We start from the raw sequence: 18,015 nt of genomic DNA, 5'->3' as shown, positions 1-18,015 counted from the left end.
CTACTTGTTCCTGCAAGTAGGTATCATGCTTGTATGAGTGAACTTAAGATTGGGTTGCATATTTGTAGCAAAAATAACAGTGTACTGTTGGTTTGTGCCCTCATCACTTAAGAACGTGGTGATTCTTCAGTCTCAGTCATGTCCGACTCTTTGCGACCCCATGAATCGCAGCATGCCAGGCCTCCCTGTCCATCACCACGTCCCGGAGTTCACTCAGACTCAACGTCCATCGAGTCAGTGATGCCATCCAGCCATCTCATCCTCTGTCGTCCCCTTCTCCTGCCCCCAATCCCTCCCAGCATCAGAGTCTTTTCCAATGAGTCAACTCTTCACATGAGGTGGCCAAAGTACTGGAGTTTCAGCTTTAGCATCAGTCCTTCCAATGAGCACCCAGGTGATTCTTAGCTTTTTTTTTTTTTTTTTTGCCATGGGTAACTTTGGCAGTCTGGTGAAGTCAATGTACCCCAACTCAATGTTTTTCAATGCAAAAAATGTAGGAATAAAGGAAACCAATTGAAGTTTTATAATACACAGCAAAATGTTAAAAGGCCTTATTTGTAATACAGTAGTATGCGTGCTCTAGTAATAAAGATACATTTTTAGGTCTGATAACTACTGTAATTTTGATGTAATTTTGTTTTTTCCCATTCAGGGCATGGACACCTTGAATTCTGAGAACCTTTATAGAGATCCATGAACTCAGTTTAAAAACTACTCTCACAGCACAGATTGGGGTTGAACATTCTCTAGTGATAGGATCCTGAACATCCCAATTTCAACTCTTTAAAGGGGAAAACATCTCTTAAAGAGTTTTAGGAAACCCTTTAGAATGAGAATTAAAATGCATATAAATATGCTTAGAATATTTACTGACTCATACAAATCGGATACTCACAGAAGCCAAAACCTTTCTCCCGTTAGATGTACTAAGGTTCAGCCTAATTCACTCCTAGATTCTCCAGGCAAGAATACTGTAGTGGGTTGCCATTTCCTCCAGGGGATCTTCCCAACCCAGGGGTTAAATCCTAATCTTTACTACTGAGCCACCTGGGAAGAAACTTCTAACACTTCTTTCCGTAACTGTTACCATCCCACCCAAACTTGGCATCATTTCCGAACTGGGTAAAGGTAGAATCAGGATTTGTCAGAGCCAAGTCTTGCTTCTAGGATTACTACCATTTACTGATTGATGCACAAAGATTTGCTAAATACTTTTGGATTAAATCAAACATTTATCAAAGGGCTTAAAACAAGGCAAGAAGTATACTTTTGAGGCTAGTAAACGCAGGTTAAACTGCATTCATGCTTGGTCACTAAGTTGTGTTTGACTCTGCAACCTCATGGACTGGGGACCGCCAGGCTCCTCTCTCTCCATGGGGTTTTCCAGGCAAGAATAACTAGAGTGGGCTGCCACTTCTTCCTCCAGGAGATCTTCCTGAGCCAGGGATCCAACCTGAATCTCCTGGTGTCTCAGTGGTAAAAATCCATCTGCCAAGCAGGAGACCCCTAGAGAAGGAGATGGCAACCCACTCCAGTATCCTTACCTGGAGAATCCCATGGACAGAGGAGCCTGGGACAGCGACTAAACAAGTTTTAAGAAGGCTACCTGAAGGTTATAGGGTAGCCTCCGAGAATAAAGATCCATGTCCCAGCTAGTCTGAATAATCTTGATCAAGTGGCTGAATGTTTCCCATTAATTAAATTCTAAACTAAATTGTAATACATTCAGTCTTTTTGCCTCTAGATTAAAAATAGTCACCCCCATGCTCACCTGCACCAGACTTAGCTTTCATAGCTCTCACTCGTACAGCCTCACTTTGACTGGTGAGCACACAGGAAATGTTGATGAAAATAGGTGATGCCATCTGCTGGAGGGATGTGAAGTTGACTACTCTTACGTGGTAGATGGCCAGGCCAGGTGTGAGCGAAGAATGCCTATGGCCAGAGACCATTAGAACTGGGGAGCTGGGGAACACCTTAGAGAAAAGAAAATGGAACTTGTTTGAAAGAAGAAAATCAGTTTTGTGTCAATACATTCCAATCATAAACAATAAGACATCTGGATTTCTAGTTAGCTAGCTGACAAGTCACTTTTTCACACAGACATATTGAAGGGTAGGGGAAGAAAACCATCTGTGTGAGAATAATATAGCCTTCAAAAGCTTTTAGCACTCTAAAACTCTCAGGATAGCATTGGTGGTGTGTGTGTGTGTAATACACACACACACACATACATATATATATATATATGCATTTGTATTATCTTCCAGACAATGCTCATGACAGATTTTGGACTCTGGGAGCCCCCATGGCATTATAAAGTGGACAGATTTTTTGTTTTAGGAATTTCCTGTGGTGAATTTTATCAAGTCGTTCAGTATCTATTCCTTTACCCTGGACTGAGAATGAAAAATCTCATTTTCAAAACCCTGATCTGTTTTGCTTCAGTCCTTAACATACCTCTAGCTTCTCAAGAACTCTATCCACTCCCAGTACTCTTAGCTCCCCGACGTCTTTTTTGTGGCTAAGAACCAATTCTGACTGGTTGATGTAAAAGGCTGGGATGAAAGGAATGAGGATTCTTTGCATTCCATTCTTGCTACGCTCACTGACAAGTGTGGCCCAACCATAGACTGAGGTGTCAGCGGTGCTCAGGACCTGGAGCAGCTCCTCTGACTGGGGTCGAACCTTGATTAGGCAGACATAAACCCCTGAAGAAAAGAGGAAAAACTGAGCAGGAAGGTTCAGAGGCCCTATTTAGTCAATTGGATTAGGATAGGAAGGAAAAATATTGACATGCAAATTCAAAAGGAAATGAACTCAGATTTGAGTATTCACTATTAGCATACTGTTGGCCTCTATGGAGGAGTTTACCAAAGATGAAACAGTCCAAGGGAACCCATAATTGAACTTAAGGTAAGGATGCCATTACTGGTTAGTCAGCATGTCAGGGGATATTAAATAACTTAATACAAGTGGAAATTAAGGGGATATAGGATAAAGTAGTCAGAGATGAGATCAGTAAAGGGTTTGTGGAAGAAAGGCAAGCTTTGAACATGTTTAATCACTTCTGTATCAAACCACCTCTTGATGGCCTTATTTCTGTTAATAATACTGTTTTTCTAGTTACCCATGAACGTTGGTTGTCTTCTGACAACCTTTCTTTCATTCCTATATCCAAATCTTGCTAACTCATCCTTTGAAATATCTCATATCTGACACCTCTGTTAGTATTTCTGTTACTCTGGCCTAAACTTGTCAATTCATGCTTGGATCACTGCAATGCAAATTGCATTTGCTAGTCTCCTTACCTTCCATTCTTCTTATCCATTTTGTGTACTGCCAGTGTATACTTTAAACTTAGTTTTGAAAACTTTTCCAGGGCTCTGTATTGCCTGGAATGTCCTGTTCTCTTCACATCTACCTCAGTCATGGTCATCCTTCTAGAGGTTACTTTTCCTATAAAACCTGACCCTTAACACCCAGGTTTGATACAAATACTCCTTTCTCTCTGTCATCTAGCATCCCATGTGTATAACTAATCAGCCTGTGTAGTTCTTAGTTCTGTTCAGTTGCTCAGTCGTGTCCAACTCTTTGCGACCCCAAGGACTGCAGCATGCCAGGCTTCCCTGTCCATCACCAACTCCCGGAGCCTACTCAAACTCATGTCCATCATGTCGGTGATGCCATCCAACCATCTCATCCTCTGTTGTTCCCTTCTCCCTCCTTCAATCTTTCCCAGCATCAGGGTCTTTTCCAAAGAGTCAGTTCTTTGCATCAGGTGGCCAAAGTGTTGGAATTTCAGCTTCAGCATCAGTCCTTCCAATGTATATTCAGGACTGATTTCCTTTAAAATTGAACGGATAGATGTCTTTGCAGTCCAAGGGACTTTCAAGAGTCTTCCCCAACACCACAGTTCAAAAGCATCAATTCTTTGGCGCTCAGCTTTCTTTATGGTCCAACTCTCACATCCGTACATGACTACTGGTAAAACCATAGCCTTGACTACACGGACCTTTGTTGGCAAAGTAATGTCTCTGCTTTTTAATATGCTGTCTAGGTTGGTCATAGCTTTTCTTCCAAGGAGCAAGCATCTCTTAATTTCATGGCTGCAGTCACCATATGCAATCATTTTGGAGCCCCCCAAAATAAAGTCTTGACAGGCGAATCCCGTCAGGGGGCCCGCAGGGGCTCAGTCTTCCAGATCAACGGGTAGGGACAGTGGCTGAGAGTGTGAGGAAGTCGTTCCTTTTCTGAGTTGCCCTCTTCCAGGCTTGGTCCAGTTGTCATCATGGCCCATGGAAATCAACGAGAACTTCCCCACCAGAAAACATGAAGAAATCTCAGGAAATTAGTAAGGGAAAAAGAAAAGAGAATAGCCTGACTACCTCTCAGAAGTAGAGGGACTCTGAGATCATGCAACAAAAGCAGAAGGCAGCTAATGAGATGAAGTCTATGCAAACAAGAGAGCAATGATGAATATTTGGAAAACCTGGGTGCTACTGCTAACTAAGTGTATCATAAGCTCTATGATCAAGATTTCGTAGAGTGAACAGGCAGTACATATGTTATATCCTTATGAAACTATTTTAAACTTGTCCTTTCAACCTGATGTACTGTGATGTTTCAGAGCCATTCTTCAAAGAATAAAACACTAACCATGCAAAATAAATAAAGTCTCTCACTGTTTCCATTGTTCCTCCATCTATTTGCCATGAAGTGATGGGACCAGATGCTATGATCTTAGTTTTCTGAATGTTGAGTTTTCAGCTAACTTTTCCACTCTCCTCTTTCACTTTCATCAAGAGGCTCTTTAGTTCTTCTTCGCTTTCTGCCCTAAGGGTGGTGTCATCTGCATGTCTGAGGTTACTGATATTTCTCCCAGCAATCTTGATTCCAGTTTGTGTTTTATCCAGCCTGGCATTTTGTATGATGTACTTTGCATATAAGTTAAATAAGCAGGGTGACAATATATAGCCTTGATGTACTCCTTTCCCAATTTGGAACCAGTCTCTTGTTCTAACTGTTGCTTCTTGACCTGCATACAGATTTCTCAGGAGGCAGATCAGGTGGTCTGGTATTCCCATCTCTTGAAAAATTTTCCACAGTTTGTTGTGATCCACACAGTCAAAGGCTTTGGTGTAGTCGATAAAGCAAAAGTAGATGTTTTTCTGGAACTTTCTTGCTTTTTCGATGATCCAATAGATGTTGGCAATTTGATCTCTGGTTCCTCTGCCTTTTCTAAATCCAGCTTGAACACCTGGAAGTTCATGGTTCACATACTGTTGAAGCCTGGCTTGGAAAATTTTGAGCATTACTTTGCTAGCATGTGAGATGAGTGCAATTGTGTGGTAGTTAGAACATTCTTTGGCATTGCCTTTCTTTGGGATTGGAATGAAAACTGACCTGTTCCAGCATTGGCCACTGCTGAGTTTTCCAGATTTGCTGGTTTACTGACTGCAGCACTTTAACAGCATCATCTTTTAGGATTTGAAATAGCTCAACTGGAATTCCATCACCTCCACTAGCTTTGTTTGTAGTGATGCTTCCTAAGGCCCACTTGGCTTCATATTCCAGGATGTCTGGCTCTAGGTGAGTGACCACACCGTTCTGATTTTCTGGGTCATGAAGATCTTTTTTGTATAGTTCTGTGTATTCATGCCACCTCTTCTTAATATCTTCTCCTTCTGTTAGGTCCATACCATTTCTGTCCTTTATTGTGCTCATCTTTGCATGAAATGTTCCCTTGGCATCTCTAATTTTCTTGAAGAGATCTCTAGTCTTTCCCATTCTATTGTTTCCTCTATTTCTTTGCACTGATCACCAAGGAAGGCTTTCTTATCTCTCCTTGCTATTCTTTGGAACTCTGCATTCAAATGGGTATATCTTTCCTTTCCTCCTTTGCCTTTAGCTTCTCTTCTTTTCTCAGCTATTTGTAAGGCCTAGTCAGACAACCATTTTGCCTTTTTCCATTTCTTTTTCTTGGGGATGGTGTTGATTACTGCCTCCTGTACAATGTCACGAACCTCCGCCCATAGTTCTTCAGGCACTCTTCAGATCTAATCCTTGAATCTATTTGTCACTTCCATTGTATAATCATAACGGATTTGCTTTAGGTCATACCTGAATGGTCTAGTGGTTTTCCCTACTTTCTTCAATTTAAGTCTGAATTTGGCAATAAGGAGTTCATGATCTGAGCCACAGTCAGCTCCTGGTCTTGTTTTTGCTGACTGTATAGAGCTTCTCCATCTTTAGCTGCAAAGAATATAATCAATCTGATTTCGGTGTTAACCATCTGGTGATGTCCTTGTGTAGAGTTTTCTCTTGTGTTGTTGGAAGAGGGCGTTTGCTATGACCAGTGGGTTCTCTTGGCAAAACTCTGTTAGCCTTTGACCTGCTTCATTTTGTACTCCAAGGCCAATTTGCCTGTTATTCCAGGTAGCTCTTGACTTCCTACTTTTGCATTCCAGTCCCCTATAATGAAGAGAACATCTTTTTTGGGTGTTAGTTCTAGAAGGTCTTGTAGGTCTTCATAGAACCATTCAACTTCAGCTTCTTCATCATTACTGGTTGGGGCAGAGACTTGGATTAGTGTGATATTAAATGGTTTGCCTTGGAAACAAACAGATCATTCTGTCATTTTTGAGATTGAGATTGTTGTTCTAGTAAGATTTAAAAGCCTTGTCTTGCTCCTCTATCTCCAGTGCCCATCCTGGTACCAGGCATTCTATTTGGTGTTCAACAGTTTACTGGAATTAACCTTCCTTCAGTGGTTTCTCATTACCACTCAAACTGTCTGACCTTGGAGTAAAAGCTCTCCCATGATATAGCACTACCTACTTATATTTGGCATGGACTGTCTTATTTTAGATCAGTTGATTTATTTAATGTCCTCCCAAAGTCATGCCTGTTTTTTCTTTCCACTTGTTAATGCTGTTCTGCTCATAATATCCTTCAGTTCAACAGCATTCAAACATTGTGCTACTAGTTGGGAACAAAAGATGTATGAGACATAATCCAAGCCCTCACAAAGATAACAGGCTAACAAAGGAGAAAGTAGTAAGTTATAATAGTAAAGCATAGTATATTATAGATACATGTTAAAACTTTGTTGAATGGATAGAACAAAAATGCTGAGTGAGAAAAATGCCATAGTTACACAGTAGATAAAACTAGAAGGCAGAAATGTAAACCAATAAAGTGACATTTGTACAAATATGAAAACAAGGGGGAAACCAGATTCAACTGGTGGAACTCACCTTTTTCCATGCTGAAATCTGAATGGATATGAAAGACCTTACTTGCTGGAATGTCTAGTAAAGTATTACTGAACTGTACATGGCACAGCATAAGGGTCTCTGGAAGAAGTGTTGTAATGGCCAAAGCCTGATTTGGGGTGCAGGATCCTAGAGACCAGAAAAGAGGTAAATAGCTTTGTCACTAAGAGGAATTTGTAAAAGGGGAAACATATATATTATATATAGAGGAAGTTTGGAATTTAAAAAATAAGAAAGAAGGGTCAGCTCTGTTTTAATTGCTACAGCTGTCTATTTGCCAGCTCTGTTGGGTCTTACCACAATCAAGGTGAAAGGAGAGTGTAAGACTCTTGTGTCTGCTAGTCTGTGACTATAATGGGGTTTATATTATTAATAATATCACTGGTGTTCTCTTTCAGAAGTTTTTGGAATTCATTAATGGAAATAAGATTACAGAGAGATTGGGCAGTTATTAGAAATAAAATGCTACACTTGGGAGGTAGCTTTTATATCTAGGAAGATTTGTTTTCCATAAATGATTGTAGTATGCGTCAAGTCAAAGATCTCCAGAACTTCATTACAAGTGGTGCCTTAAACAGGAGCCACGCAGCTGGCAAGAAATCGACTGGCACCAAGGTTGGGTCAGCTGCAATTTTAAATTAACTAGAAACCCGTGTCTTGGTAACAAGATTTTCCCTTGCACAGTTTCTTAATGGTCTCGGTTTGCTAAAGCTCTTTCTCAATTGTCAGCAGTCCAGTGATCATTCTCATCTTTTGGAGACTATCAGCAATATCAAAGGAACTGTTACATGAAGTTTCATAAGTTGTGGTTTTAGAAAGATTCTGCAAGGAAAAAAAATGCAATCTCTTTGTAAAATTTAATAAGGTAGATAACAATGAGATAATATGTTATGAAGAAACAGTTAATACTTTATAAAAGAACCTGAAGAATTTTAAAGATCAAATACTCTTATTTATACATACATATTTAGATTGTATTTATAAGATTAAGTATCTACTGTGAAAAGAAAATATATTAAATGCTTAAAAACTGAAGGACAGAACGGGCAATTAGAGGGACTTCACTGGTGGTCCAGTGGCTACGACTCTGTACTCTGAATGCAGGGGGCCCAGGTTCCATCCCTGGTCAGGGAACTAGATCCCACATGCTGCAACTAAGACACAACACAGCCAAGTAAATAAATAAATATATATTTTTAAAGGTCAATAGAGGACTCTGTGGGAGAGGGAGAGGGTGGGAAGATTTGGGAGAATGGCATTGAAACATGTAAAATATCATGTATGAAACGAGATGCCAGTCCAGGTTCGATGCACAATACTGGATGCTTGGGGCTAGAGCACTGGGACGACCCAGAGGGATGGTATGGGGAGGGAGGAGGGAGGAGGGTTCAGGATGGGGAACACATGTATACCTGTGGCGGATTCATTTTGATATTTGGCAAAACTAATACAATTATGTAAAGTTTAAGAATAAAATAAAATTAAAAAAAAATAAAGGTCAATAGAGTTTAAATCATCTTAAGGTTTATAGACCATTATATTCTGTTCTATTTTGAACTTCTCTGGTTGGTTTTGCATGTTTTCTCACCCCCCACTATCCCTCCATCCACCCCCACCCTCCAAATCTGGAATCTGTTCTATAGAAACAAAAAGATGAATGAAAGGATGTACATGGACTTCGGAGTGAAACATATCTACTACTCTTGCCACTAACTGGTTTGTTACCTTGTACAAATTACTTGCTCTTAGTAGTCTCATCTTTTTTTTTTTTTGCCCTGACCAGGGATTGAAACCAGGCCCTCAGCAGTGAGAGCACTGGGCCGCCAAGGAATTCCCAGTACTCTCATCTTTAAAAAAAATTTTATTGGAGTATAGCTGCTTTACAATGTTGTGTTAGTTTCTGCTATACAGCAAAGTGAATCAGCTATATGTATACACACATATATTCCCTCTTTTCTGGATTTCCTTCCCATTTAGATCACCACAGAGCACTGAGTAGAGTTCTCTGTATAGTCAGTTTTCATCAGTTATCTCTTTTATACATAGTAGTATATATATGTCAATCCCAATCTCCCAATCCATTCTCCGCCCCAGTATCCTCATCTTTAAAATGATAATTACTACATGATGAGATTGTTAAATGAGATAAAAGGTATAAAAATTCCTAACATAGTATTTGGAATCTATTGGGAGATTCTTATATTTTAGTTATCTTTCCTCCTCCCCCCATCTTAAAAAATAATTTTACTTATTTGTTTTTGGCGGTGCTGGTCTTGTCTTTGCTGCCACATGGTCTTTTCTCCAGTTGCAGCGAGTGGGGCCTACTCTCTAGTTGTGGTGCTCAGGGGCTTCTCTTATTACAGAGCACTGGCTCTAGGGCATGCGGGCTTCAGTAGTTGCAGTGCATGGCTCAGGAGTTGCAGTTCCTGGGCTCTAGAGCACAGACTCAATGGTTATGGCACATGCGCTTAGTTGCTCCTTGGCATGTGGGGTCTTCCTGGACCAGGGATCAAACCTGTGGCTCCTACACTGGCACGTGGATTTTTCACCACTGAGCCACCAGGGAAGCCCTCCTCCCCTATTTTTTGACAGTAAATTATGGCCTAATACAAAACGAAAAAAGAAAAACACAAGGCAAATTTGCTGAGCAAATAACATTTCACGTAATTATCTAGTCCAACAATTCTCAAATCTGGAGAAGCTTTAAAAGAATTGTATCTTACGCTTTATCCCAAACTTACTAAATCTCTGGATGGAGCCTAAGAATTTGTATTTTTAAAAGATTTCTTTGGGTAACCTTGAAAATCATCCATGTTTGGAAATTCTTGGTCTAGGCTACCTCCTGTTCTCTGGCAGGGTTACAAGCAGAAAGACAGTAGTGACTAGGTTGAGCCTATTTTAAAACCTTAATCCAGTCATAATTCTGAGATCTCACAGCTCTTAAAGATTCTGTTGTAAAAGTAGAATCAATTTTGAAACGAAAGAAAACTTGGATTGCTAATCCAAAGAGGTGAATTAATTGACAGAGGACAGGAAAGGTGGGAATAATCACCCAGAACTATAAAGAGATTCTTGACCTTTAAGATTGATACCATTTCTGCCAGCAGTGATGAACAGCTTGAACACAGCTGAATTGGGGGTATTGGTGAGGTAAGTCTTGAGGTCATAACTGAGTGTTAATCTTGATGATGCATTGACCACCACCTGTTAGCAAACCAAAGGAAAATTAGAACCTAGGTTCTTAGAGAATCTGGTTCCCTTCCTCTCCAACCCTCATAATTTGTTTAGCTAAAAGCATCTGTTTCACATAAGAGCAAATTGCCCTTCTAGTGATCATGTATTTTGAAAACCATAAAATCTGTCTACTTTTGAGAAGAAAATAACATTTTTTTCTAAAAGGAGATCTTTGTCCCTTATTCCTTCTGACATATCTTCCCTGTGTATGATTCCCTATTAATCAATTTTTCCTACTCCCATGTCAAGTTTTCCTTCTCTACTAAATCAGTCCTAAGCCATTTTCCCCCCATTTTAAAAGCGATCAGTGAAACAAACTCTTGACTCCAATTCCTTGAACAGGACTATCTCTAAGTTCTCTTTTTCAATTCTCCAGTCAAACTTCCAGTCCCTTTATTCCACTGAAGCAACTCATCAAAGTCACCAGCCTCCATATTGCAAAAAAAGCGGTCATCTCTCAGTCCTCACACTTGACCCAGCAGTAGCTTTCACATGGTTGACCATTCTTCCTCCTTGAAATACCTTCTTCACTTGGCTTCCTGGACACCAGTATTCCCACTCCCTCCACTCCCCCAGTCATTTTATAAATCTTATAAATTCCTATAAATCTCCCTTTTTGGTTCTTATTCTTCTTTCAGGGGTCTTTTTTTTTTTTTGGATGTGGACCAATTTTTAAAAGTCTTTATTGTATGTGTTACAATATTGCTTCCGTTTCATGTTTTGGTCCTTTTTGTTTGTTTGTTTTTGGCTACTAGGCCTGTGGGATCTTAGATCCCCTACCAGGGATCGAACTCAAAACCCCTGCATTAGAAGGTGAAGTCTTAACCACTAGACCACCAGGGAAGTCCCCTTTCAGGGGTCTTAATACTGGTGTTTCCAGAACTTAGCTCTTGGACCTCTTCTCTATTTACACTCACTCTCTTGGTGATCTTTTGGCGTTAAATATCTCTATGCCAATAATTTCCAGACTTTTATATCTAGCTACCTCAACACAGCCAACTGACATTCTAACAGACGTCCAACTTTATGTGTCCAAAAACTGATCTTTTCTCCAAAACTGTTCTACCTACAGTCTTAATCATTTCAATTGATGACAATTCTGTCCTGTCCTTTTAGTATTTCAATAGAAAAACCTTAAGTCATTCTTGATTCTTTTGAACTTTACATATAATCTGTCAGGAAACTTTATCAACTATACCTATAAAATCTATTTAGAATCTGATCAACTTTTCACCACCTCCTCAATTGTCACTCTGATCTACCATCATATCTCAGCTGGGAACTGCAATAACTGGTCTCTCAGCTTCTACTCCTGTCCCTACAGTCTAGTACCAATCAGTAGCCACAGTGGTATTTTACATTATAAATCAGACTAGTCATTCCTTTGTTTAAGAACCTTAATCTATGCTTAAATTATCTATGTTTCAATAAAGTCTGTTGTCTGGTTTTGTATCTGATATATGAGTATATTTCTTTTAATAGGATGTGCTTCCTATATATATTCCCATATGTGGAAATAGTTACTTTAGACTCTTGTGGAATCTCAGTTTTCCAACCAGAGCTGGAACCTGCTCCATGGCAGTGAAAGCCTGGAATTCTAACCACTAGGCCACCAAGGAACGCCCATGGGCTCATCTCATATCATTACGTTTACCTCTCGATATGTTTTCACTAGTCCTGGGATGTCATGAAAGATAGTTGCTGTTCCTGGACTCCTGGCCACTCCTACCCCAGTGACAATGTCTGTTTGTAGAATATTGTCAGCAGAAATCATCCATATTCCGGGTTCACCTAGGAAAAGACAAGAGAAAGCAGTTGACTGCAATCTTTGATATAATTTGATGGTCATGCTCACCTTACTCAGAATCCAAGTCAGTAGACCATTTAAGCATACATATATCCCTTCCCAGGAGGAGCACCCAGCTGTGAGGATAACTTTGTTCTCTTTTTCATTTTTGGCTGTGCTACGTGGTATGTGGGGATATTAGTTCCTGGACCAGGGATTGAACCTGTGCCCCTGGCAATGGAAGCACAGAGTCTTAACCACCGGACTATCAGGGAAGTCCCTAACTTTGTTTTCCTAATGTTGGGTTCCCCTTCATGCCAGCAAAACAAAATAGGAACTGCTGAACTTAGAATCACAAAAGCTATTTGGAGAATATAACTGTTCTCCTTAGGAAAAAGAAAAACATCTTTTACACATAGGAATAGCACTCCATCTCACATGCTAGTAAAGTGAAGTGAAGTGAAGTCGCTCTGTCCTGTCCAACTCTTTGCGACTCCATGGACCATAGGCTACCAGGCTCTTCTGTCCATGGGATTTTCCAGGCAAGAGTACTGGAGTGGGGCGCCATTTCCTTCTCCAGGGGATCTTCCCAACCCAGGGATCGAACCCAGGTCTCCCACATTGGAGGCAGACGCTTAACCATCCGAGCCACCAGGGAAGTTTTTACACACTAGTAAAGTAATGCTCAATATTCTCCAAGCCAGGCTTCAGCAATATGTGAACCGTGAACTTCCAGATGTTCAAGCTGGTTTTAGAAAAGGCAGAGGAACCAGAGATCAAATTGCCAACATCCGCTGGATCATCAAAAAAGCAAGAGAATTCCAGAAAAACATCTATTTCTGCTTTATTGACTATGCCAAAGCCTTTGACTGTGTGGATCACAATAAACTGTGGAAAATTCTGAAAGAGATGGGAATACCAGACCACCGGACCTGACTCTTAAGAAACCTACATGCAGGTCAGGAAGCAACAGTTAGAACTGGACATGGAACAACAGACTGGTTCCAAATAGGAAAAGGAGTACATCAAAGCTGTATATTGTCACCCTGCTTATTTAACTTATATGCAGAGTACATCATGAGAAATGCTGGGCTGGAAGAAGCACAAGCTGGAATCAAGATTGCCGGGAGAAATATCAATAACCTCAGATAAGCAGATGACATCACCCTTATGGCAGAAAGTGAAGAGGAACTCAACAGCCTCTTGATGAAAGTGAAAGAGGAGAGTGAAAAGTTGGCTGAAAACTCAACATTCAGAAAACTAAGATCATGGCATCCAGCCCCATCACTTCATGGCAGATAGATGGGCAAACAAAAACAGATTTTATTTTGGGGGGCTCAAAAATCACTGCAGATGGTGACTGCAGCCACAAAATTAAAAGACACTTACTCCTTGGAAGGAAAGTTATGACCAACCTAGATAGCATATTCAAAAGCAGAGACATTATTTTGCCAACAAAGGTCCGTCTAGTTAAGGCTATGGTTTTTCCAGTGGTCATGTATGGATGTGAGAGTTGGACTATGAAGAAAGCTGAGCGATGAAGAATTGATGCTGAACTGTTGTGCTGGAAAAGACTCTTGAGAGTCCCTTGGACTGCAAGGAGATCCAACCAGTCCATCCTAAAGGAGATTAGTCCTAGCTGTTCATTGGAAGGACTGATGCTGAAGCTGAAACTCCAATACTTTGGCCACCTCATGCAAAGAGTTGACTCATTGGAAAAGACCCTGGTTCTGGGAGGGATTGGGGCAGGAGGAGAAGGGGACGACAGAGGATGAGATGGCTGGATGGCATCACCGACTTGATGGATGTGAGTTTGGGTAAACTCCGAGAATTGGTGATGGACAGGGAGGCCTGGCATGCTGCGATTCATGGGGTTGCAAAGAGTGGGACATGACTGAACAACTGAACTGAACTGAACTGAAACTTTGTACAGACCCTGCTACAATGAATCTGCTTTAACCTACTGATTGATATCAGCAAGAAGACTGCAAGCAAGGATCAGCTGGCAGAAGAGAGGATTAGTTTACTTTGGCTTAAGTCCCAAGATGCTAGAGAAATGTCAAATATTAGATTGGATTACTGATCCTCGAATGTGGCCCTTCTGCTTCCTCATCCAAAGTGGTACTGACTTGAGATGACCCAAAATTCCAGAGTGGATGACAAGAGTGACCATCCTGACAGAACCTAGGAAAAGGAAGTATAAAAGCCTCTGTTTCATCAACAAAAGATTAATAGTCATGGTATAGTAAGCAGTTAGCTCACTGACCCTGGATTACATGTTAATAAGTAGTGGTTGTTTACAAGTCAGTTGTCAGGATTGGAGGATTTGACTCAGGCTGAATAGAGTTCCCTCTGTATCAAGTCCAAAATATATGGTTAATGTTAAAGTCAGGTTCAATGTTACATCACTTTACCCAAATAACATGTATCCATAATTCCCCAAAGAGGATGCAAAACCCAAACCACATACCACCCCAGCCAGCCTTACTTGGATGGATTATTTGATTGCATACAACCAGTCAATGTATACCATTTTGGGATATGCTACCTGTGACCCTAAAGATATAACACATTTCCAAAGCCAAGACTGATTTTCTGTAACTCAATAGTACTTCTTAGAACAGAAATACTTTGCTGATCATGAGTATACTGTAGCCCAGTGCAAGGCCAAACCTTCTTTCAGTGATGGTATACATGGAAGTTAGGCCTTTAAAGTTGCCTCACAAAACAGTGTACACGCAATTGGTTCTTAGAACTAAAGCCTTATTGTCTTTTCCTTCCTTTCATCTCATCCTTTATTGATGTTCAACTTTGCAGTTATCTTCCTTCAGAAGCTAGGAGTGGAGGAGAAGGCATGGTACACTGCACTGCCTACATGTTCAATAGACTTTTGATAAATATTACTGGCTGACTTCTAGTCAGCTGGCTATGGAGAGAAATGGGCACTAAACTAAGAATTATCAATTTAACATGAAAAATAATAAAATACACTAAAGTATTTTCTTTCTCAGAGAGAAATCCTCTAAGGGATGAGTTGCTTTCTAATCCTGTCAGTTGTGAGGTTGAGAAAGTGAAAGTATCCAAACCATTCTGGTTGAGGAGGTAAGTATGGAAGCAGATGACATCTCCGACAAAGGTAAGCTTGGTGTCTGGCTCGATGGCATGCTCTACAGAAACAGGGATATAATCGGCCATGCCTGGATGTCTCCGGTCCCAGAGCCCCACAAGTGTCACCCCTCTGTTCACAGCCTGGGCCATATAAGTGTAGTTCCTATTCCCTGGTCCAATGAGCAGCAGGTCATCTCTGAAAGTAGACATGAAAGGTAGAAATCTCTGAAAAGAGTCAACAGTTCTGGAGCCAGACCCTATCACAACATTTTATATTCAATAGCTCAAAAGAATTCAGATGGAATTCTACAGTGGAGAGTAAACAACTAGGGCCAGGGATCAGGTCTATTACATTTATATACATGGTGCCCAGCTAGGCTATTTTTCTTAAAAAAATTTTTTTTCCAGTTTGGCTTTTTGATAATATTCCAGTTGGCTCCTTATAGGAGTTTTATATGAACTAGGACTTCTCAAATTCAAATATTAAAAATCTTCTTCATTGAATAATTAATTCTGGTCTTTCCCTCATTTTTTAAAAAAGCAGATAGTTTTTTGTTTTGTTGCTTTTTTGGTCATACCACCATGTGTGACTTTAGTTCTTCAACCAGGGATTGAACCCAGGCCCATAGAAGTGAAAGCATGGAGTCCTAACACTGAACCTCCAGGGAAATCCCAATATTAAAGTCAACTGTCCCTCCCTATCTTAATGAAAGAAAGATCAGATTCCAAGTGCATAACATGAGAGGAATTTACTAGCACTGCTTATACCAGGCTAATCTACAAGATTTCTGCCATAGTGATAACACCATTCCTTTGCCTTCCATACCTGTTTAAAGCCAGATAAAGCTGGGTATTGTGTGTGTGGAATTTCTCTCCAATGCTATTGTAAAACTGAACAATGAAGGTAAGAGACATGCCCAAGGGAAAGGCTGATAGGGTCCTTCCTTGAGCCGTGTATAGCTTGGGGTGGCTGCTCATTCGCAGGTATGTCACTGGTGCTACCTGTGGGAGACAAAACCTATTGGTACAGAGCACAATGCACTGGAGGGGACCTATGACCATATTCTGAGACTTACAATCAGTGATAAAAATCATGTTCCTCTTTTGTAGGAAGTAGCCAGCTCTTGATTTCAGATGACTTAAATCAGAGTGAAAAAGAAATATGACAGTACAGGAAATGGCTTTTAATTATCGGTGTGTGCTCAGTTGCTCAGTCATATCTGCCTCTTAGTGACTCCATGGACTATAGCCCACCAGGCTCCTCTGCTTATGGAATTTTCCAGGCAAGAATACTAGAATGGGTTGTCATTTCCTTCTCCAGGGGATCTTCCCAACTGAGGGTTCAAACCCGTGTCTCTTGCATCTCTTGCATTGGCAAGTGGATTCTTTACCACCGTGCCACCTGGAAAGCCTCTTTTAATGATTAAAACAGAAATATGAAGCAAAGCTGGAGTTTTTTGAGGAATGGACTGTATTTCCTCTTTTGTGAAGAGTGTATTATTTATTGTTAAGTAACTGATAACTTATCAAGAATATAGATTGTGTTTTTGTACTATAACAGATAAAGTAAGGGAAGTAAAATACTGTGATACAATAAGGGAAGTCCAGCTTTGAAACCTAGCTTTATCATTTCATATCTCCATTTAACCATTCTAGGTTTTATATTTCTTATCAGTTTAATAGGGCTAATGATGCTTGTATAATAGGGTTTTTGTGGTGGGTAAAAAAAATATACATAAAAGGAGCAACACAAGGCTGGAACATACTACATTTTTTATGCCCCAAACATTTTGTTTTAGACTAACTTACCTCTAAGGTCTCTTCTAATTCTAATTTTTTTTTAAAGTCTAAAAACATTTAAAACATATCAAAAAGCCTAATTTTGATAGTAATAGTTCTACATTTCTCCCATACCAATGCTTTTGCCAAAGTTGCTCAGAAAACAGTCATACCATTTTGAGATTAATGTCTTTTATAACAAGGACTCTAAAGTCCACTTTAATTTGATGGTTCATGTCAAGATTGTCCTCTTATCTTACAGTTCATTTCTGACTTCCAGAGAAATTTCTAGTTCTAAACAAAGTCAGTCTGCCTCTTAAGGCCATGGTATTCCTTTTATTTTTTTGAGTAAGTCCCTGAACTCACCTGAACCCCAGTTATAGTTGTTTGGTTTACTCCAAAAGGTTCTGTAGAAGTGACTTCTAACACAGCAGTGCCTGCAATGGAACCAGCTTTCAGGAGCCCTTCACCATCCTCCTCGATGACAGATGAATTAGGGAAACACTTGAGGACACGGGAACTCACAAAGGCGGCCCCTTCCCTAGGGAATAAATGGGGGCAGGTGGCATCTCTTGGGGGCTCTGACTGATCAGAAATAAAGGAGTAGCAATTGCCTAGACCACTGTTAGAGGCTGTACTCAGAAAACCGCTCGGTTCTCCTTGTTGTGTAGTTATTTGTTCCTCAGGTAAAAGTCAGCCTTTGGATTATGCTTATCTCCTTAAAAATCAAATACTATTATATATTTATCATTAAAAAATTATTTGGTGAAAAGAATTAAAAACAGGTAAAGTCAGCTTTTCACATCTGTGGGTTCTGCAACCACAGATTCA

At 40.2% G+C, this 18,015-nt stretch overlaps 1 protein-coding gene and 1 pseudogene across 8 annotated transcripts in view; one reads left to right on the top strand and one right to left on the bottom strand.

Annotated features, from left to right (window-relative positions):
- NUP210L (nucleoporin 210 like) overlaps positions 1-18,015 on the bottom strand; it is a 102,187-nt gene that overhangs the window by 4,539 nt on the left and 79,633 nt on the right. For 4 of the 8 annotated variants that reach the window (XM_061404766.1, XM_061404790.1, XM_061404782.1 and 1 more), the window contains 8 exons: positions 17,551-17,725; positions 16,232-16,407; positions 15,384-15,601; positions 12,166-12,302; positions 10,355-10,481; positions 7,260-7,406; positions 2,461-2,711; positions 1,772-1,976 (listed from right to left, as the gene is read on the bottom strand). In XM_061404766.1, coding sequence (XP_061260750.1) covers positions 1,772-1,976; positions 2,461-2,711; positions 7,260-7,406; positions 10,355-10,481; positions 12,166-12,302; positions 15,384-15,601; positions 16,232-16,407; positions 17,551-17,725 — 1,436 coding nt within the window. Of the gene's footprint in view, positions 1-1,771; positions 1,977-2,460; positions 2,712-7,259; positions 8,100-10,354; positions 10,482-12,165; positions 12,303-15,383; positions 15,602-16,231; positions 16,408-17,550; positions 17,726-18,015 lie in introns of those variants that run through there. The other 4 variants (XM_061404776.1, XM_061404800.1, XM_061404810.1 and 1 more) reach the window with 4 other exon arrangements.
- On the top strand, positions 2,620-6,035 carry LOC133240586 (small EDRK-rich factor 1-like; annotated as a pseudogene).

The sequence above is a fragment of the Bos javanicus genome, chromosome 3 (genome assembly GCF_032452875.1).
Source record: "Bos javanicus breed banteng chromosome 3, ARS-OSU_banteng_1.0, whole genome shotgun sequence".
NCBI classification, from domain to species: Eukaryota; Metazoa; Chordata; class Mammalia; order Artiodactyla; family Bovidae; genus Bos; species Bos javanicus.
This window is presented reverse-complemented; position numbering and strand designations above follow the sequence as displayed.